At 33.7% G+C, this 4945-nt stretch overlaps 1 protein-coding gene across 1 annotated transcript; it reads right to left on the reverse strand.

Annotated features, from left to right (window-relative positions):
• Positions 1 to 204: 204 nt before the first annotated feature.
• On the reverse strand, positions 205 to 4514 carry LOC123538202 (uncharacterized). The gene is made up of 6 exons (XM_045322165.2): positions 4377 to 4514; positions 3973 to 4033; positions 3543 to 3702; positions 3204 to 3330; positions 2318 to 2513; positions 205 to 951 (listed from the first exon to the last, which is right to left on the reverse strand). Exons 1-6 carry the CDS (start codon positions 4471 to 4473, stop codon positions 660 to 662), a joined length of 933 nt encoding a protein of 310 aa, XP_045178100.2. The 5' UTR covers positions 4474 to 4514; the 3' UTR covers positions 205 to 659.
• Positions 4515 to 4945: the final 431 nt, after the last annotated feature.

Raw genomic sequence — 4945 nt, forward strand, 5'->3', positions numbered from 1 at the left:
CAAATATTGTTACCGACATATGTAGGCATATTATCATCGTCTTTGCATACAACAATAATTTATTACGAAATTTTGGCGTCCGTAAATGACAAGGTGTAAATCTGATTAACATGTTGCCCAATATAAATATAGTGTAAAACATAAAAAAAACTGAATATATCATATGACTCTTATAATTTATTCACGATTTTCAATAATTAACAATTTACAATAATCAAGTTATTTGATAGATTATAGTAACATGTGGTCACGTTAGACTGTAAAATACATTTATAAATAATAAAGTAAATAATTTTCTGTGTTTGACCAAGACGACAGTAATTATACATTAGATATATGAATAAAGAAATGACATATAATGTCAGATATTAAAATCATCAAACCAACTTTCGCCAAAAACTTTGACCTCTGTGTTATTATATTCTATGGTCGTGTGGGATCACGGAGTCAATTCAGTTTTACAATAATAATAGAATTCCGCTTTAGCCGGTGCTAGGATTGCACAGTTCATTACCTTTCAGAAACATACTTTACAATTACATTTTGTATTTTCCTTGGTTGCGTTCTACGTTAAAAAATATTTACTATCTGTTACTTTTTCCTGCTTATTTCGTTCATTTCTATTATTTTCAACATATCTCGGCATTTTCTAAGGTGATTCAAATCTGCTCTAGTAATTGACTGGCCGCCGGTATGCCATCAAACGTTTTAGAATTTTTCGCTGTAGGACACTTTTCAGATTTTGCTACAGACTTGGCTAAACTACCACCGATATTTATCTCATGAGGGCTAGAGTTGACAGATACTGACGACTCTGGTTTGAACGTATTCCTTTCGGAGATTGTTATAGTATTTTTTGTAGTTATTTTGCAATTTGCACTCTGTAAAGTTTTTACGGTCACCGCCTCTCTGCTGATGTCATTTCCGGAGATGGACTGCTTTCTTTCAGTTCTAAACATAAAAGAAAGAATGAAAATCATGGTTTACTTAATATGGATTTGGGCAGTAAGGTAGTTTTAGCGAGCCTTTCATGTACTTTATTAATATAATTTTAGTATGTCAACATCAAATTCCAGGGTAGCTACATGTCTGAGTTATTCTACAGGTAGTAGACCGGTAATGACAATCGGTAGTTTCCGTACATTCTCGTATTATTGTAAGGCGTTTTGGCATTCTTCGGTCAAGTATACAGACACTAAACAGGAAAATGGGGCCAAAACGTTGTTGTCGCATAATGGCGTATATCAAATAGTGTTCACTATTAATTTTTCTTTGCTCTGTAGAGCTATCTTCCCTATCTTCTTTGCAAGTTTTTGCTGAAATCTCATGGCAGGTCAATGCATGACATTTAGAAAGCATTTTCATAATGAGATGATAGCATGGCAGAATTTGTCATGGAATCTTAGGTCATACGCCACCACTACAATTTTTGGTCCCATTTTCTAGCTGATTCGCAGTTTGTGTGTTTAACAGAAAATATTTTCTTGCATCAAACATGACCCGCACTGTTCTTTCGATTTTTTTATTCAGCACTGACAATATCTTCACAAGTCAAAAGTTTTTCCGCCGCCAGAAATGTATATTCAGATCAGTCATAATGAATGTCCTTTTAATGATCTCAAAAATAATTGGGGTCAGCTGCAGGTCATGTCAATCTAAATATATTAAATCATATCCTAAAAAATCTAATATCTACAGTTTATGCAAACTAACCACACTTTTCTAACTAGAATCTTAACAGAAGTAATGTAAACACATTTCCATTTACTCATCTCTATCAAAGGTTATCAGCTCACTGAACAGCTGATTATTTGTTTACATGTTATGTACGCGGATATTGATGACGTCATACACAACCTGTTTTTACAATTTAATATTAAGAAAAGCATAATTCCACAAATCTCCGATAATCGTGGTAATCCTACATCACCACCAAATTATAAAATTCTTGTATCTAGGTCAAATGTACCATATGAAAGGCGAAAATTGTAGAAATAAAAATGTAAACAAAAGGATATATAATATTTTATCATTTAAATAAAGTATTAGTGTATCACACATCTACGAACAAAAGAAAAATCTGTACAGGATCGAAAACCTGTTACGTGACTTCTCCATGTCCCACACGCGAAATGTTTTTAGCATACCAATAAACCCACCGCCACCTGGCAGCGGGTAATGAAAGTGTAAGTTACTGACATTTAAAATCCACTGCCTTAAAGTGTTCTGCTGAATTTCTGCTGCATAACAGCTTTTTTCTGCTTCTTAAAAAATGTGTATGTTTGAAAATATAATTCAAAATAACAGATTATTTTACCGAAGTTTGGAATTTAGTTTCTGTCTCTCGGCTTCGTGATCGCTCGACAATTTTCGGAGTTCTTCGGTCCTCTTCATTAGTTTCCCGGTCGCAAATGTGGTGAGACCCATAGAAGTGAAAAGGACCAATGAAATCGCCAGCAACCCGAGGATTAATGGTATGTGAGCAATACATACACTTTCGTCTGCGTCTTTGTCTACAAAACATAATAGTTTGCTTAGAAAAAAAAACTACAACACTAGAATTCCTGGAAGCGACGTAACCGGAGGAAAATCAAATTCAAGCCACTCAAGAATCGATACAGAGTTCAGTACAAGAAAAATGTTTACTTATAATCACACAACATTTTTGCAATAAAACATGCCTGTTATTGTATATAATATATTTTCTTTGTATATCTACAAGCGATAATCATTCAAATCGCGTGACATCTCACTTAAGCTGGATTTAATTCATTTATTATATAATAATTATTTAATCAATTATAATGTGAATCTCTATGTACAGTAAGTGAAGTTATACAAACTTAGAAGTTATTTCTATTGAAAGAGTATGTAAGGTATTGCATCGTAATGACAATCGATAAATTTCCATCAAATTGTGATGTGTGATTTCGGCATCATTCGGTCATAACTCATAATAACCGAAGAATGTCGAAATCGTATAGTTACGGAGAATACGTAAATGCCTGGAAACTGCCGATCCTTATTATGGATCCAGTACCTTATGAGTAAAACGCTTAATCTTAAGTCATTTCTATATTGTATGCAATGTTAGCCTGCAATTTCTGATTTTAATTTGTTTTTGTTTATTCCTAAAGAGGTAAGTTTTGAAATTATATTATGCACGTGCAAAATGCTTCAAATATCACTAAAGGTAAACCTACCTGTAGGTGTCAAGTCATTGTCCGTACCTACAGACATTGACGTACCGACATTTAGATCTTCAAACGCCACATCTTCGTCTGCTTCACGTTTCTTTCTGCCCCAGCTTGATTCACCGCCGCATAATTCCTAAATAAAACATAACTTTCCTCAAACATGGCCTGAAAAATGACCACATCAGTGATATATGTATAACTTTAACAGTTAAGTAGAGAGGATTCTCAGAGATTAAGTACTTGTTTAAGTCTTAAAGTTTTGTCAAACTCCGCTCAAAAGTTGTAAAGTTTATATCTATGCGAAGTCTATTCAGACAAGAGCAAAAAAGCATATTAAACATATACCTCTGTACAGAGACCACGACATACTTGTACTGTGCATGTGAATACCATCTCGACGAAACCACCGCCTAGATCTGTGGTCCGGAAAGCGCCGAACGTTGACGTCACAACACCTTGTGTCACGTGGACAAAGTTCGGAAATAAACCGGTGTCTGTGGCGCAACTAAAGGTACAAAAGCAATACATCTAAATCTTTGAAAAAAAAAATCAACTTAACTGAGCTAAGCTTACAACTTGAGTTAGTAGTAATTTGAGATATACACACTACTTTTGTACCATTTAGATATGAATTCAAATCCTTGTTTTGCAGTATAACACCGGGAAGTGGATATAAAAACACTTTAACAAGAAATTTACTAAGAATAAAATCGTCTGCAAATTTTTAATTTAGGCGCCATAGGGTCGGTTCATTAAAGCAAAAAAAAAGACTTACAAGTCCTGTGTGATGTCAATAAAATTCGCTGTGCATGACTTGGCTTTTATATCGAAATCCTCTGAAAAAATATGGGATTTAACTTCCTGTTTGTTTTTTTTTACGTTCAAACATATAAAAAATCTACGATGTATTTTTAAAAGTAATTCAAACAATACTCTCAACAGACTTGATACTTATTTTATTTTTTCTTGCTACATATGACAAGTTGTCAAAAAACAAGACATGATCCAATAAAAGCTTTAATGCAAACAATAATTTATGACTTAAAGTTGTTGTGTTTTTTTTTGTTTTTTTTTGTTTTTGTTTTTTTTTCCAAGAGAAAAAGCCAACGGTTCTTTAGTTCCAAATATTATTTTCCGTTTCTATTCTGAAATAGTGTTTGAAACAGTATAATGTCATACCTATGTATTCGTCGTCGACCTGTATCGTCATAGTAACAAGATCAGTCAGCTTGACGTCACTTCCGCTTATGTCGACGCCATCTTTGTACAGCTTCATTGTTGCAGTAGGTTTTACTGTTTTGTTGACACCAGTGTCGTCATTCTTGTCCCTTTATTGTAACAAAGTTTTATTGAGAATACATGACTATAGGGGTATTGTCCATAGAGGATATTACATGAGTGTCTTTTCATATTGAATTTATTAAACGAGTTGAATAAAATGATAAAATGCGAGGCTCTGCCGGGCATTTTGTCAATTTTATTCAACGAGTTTAATAAATTCAATATAGAAAGTCACGAATGTAATATTCTTTTTATCAGATGTTAACTTTTCCTATCAAAACATCAAAAACTCTTCTTACTTTTACTATATGAAGAAGTCAATTTGACCAACGTCTCCTTTACTATAAACGACGTCGACGTCAAAGCTTTAATATGAACTTAGGTGCTACCTAGAAGGCAGAGCTCCCTTGAAAAATCACTAGTGCCCCTTGAAAATTAAAGGAGTGCTGCTGGAATTATCTGGATCC

This window comes from Mercenaria mercenaria, chromosome 18 (assembly GCF_021730395.1).
Source record: "Mercenaria mercenaria strain notata chromosome 18, MADL_Memer_1, whole genome shotgun sequence".
Taxonomy (NCBI): Eukaryota; Metazoa; Mollusca; class Bivalvia; order Venerida; family Veneridae; genus Mercenaria; species Mercenaria mercenaria.

Excerpts from the sequence above, each read along its gene's own strand:
- LOC123538202 (XM_045322165.2), bottom strand. The coding sequence starts at position 4,473 with ATGAAGCTGTACAAAGATGGCGTCGACATAAGCGGAAGTGACGTCAAG. Across the intron at positions 4,034-4,376 it reads GGTCGACGACGAATACATAG|AGGATTTCGATATAAAAGCC; the intron begins GTATGACATTAT and ends ATATTTTTTCAG. Across the intron at positions 2,514-3,203 it reads CAATGACTTGACACCTACAG|ACAAAGACGCAGACGAAAGT; the intron begins GTAGGTTTACCT and ends TATGTTTTGTAG.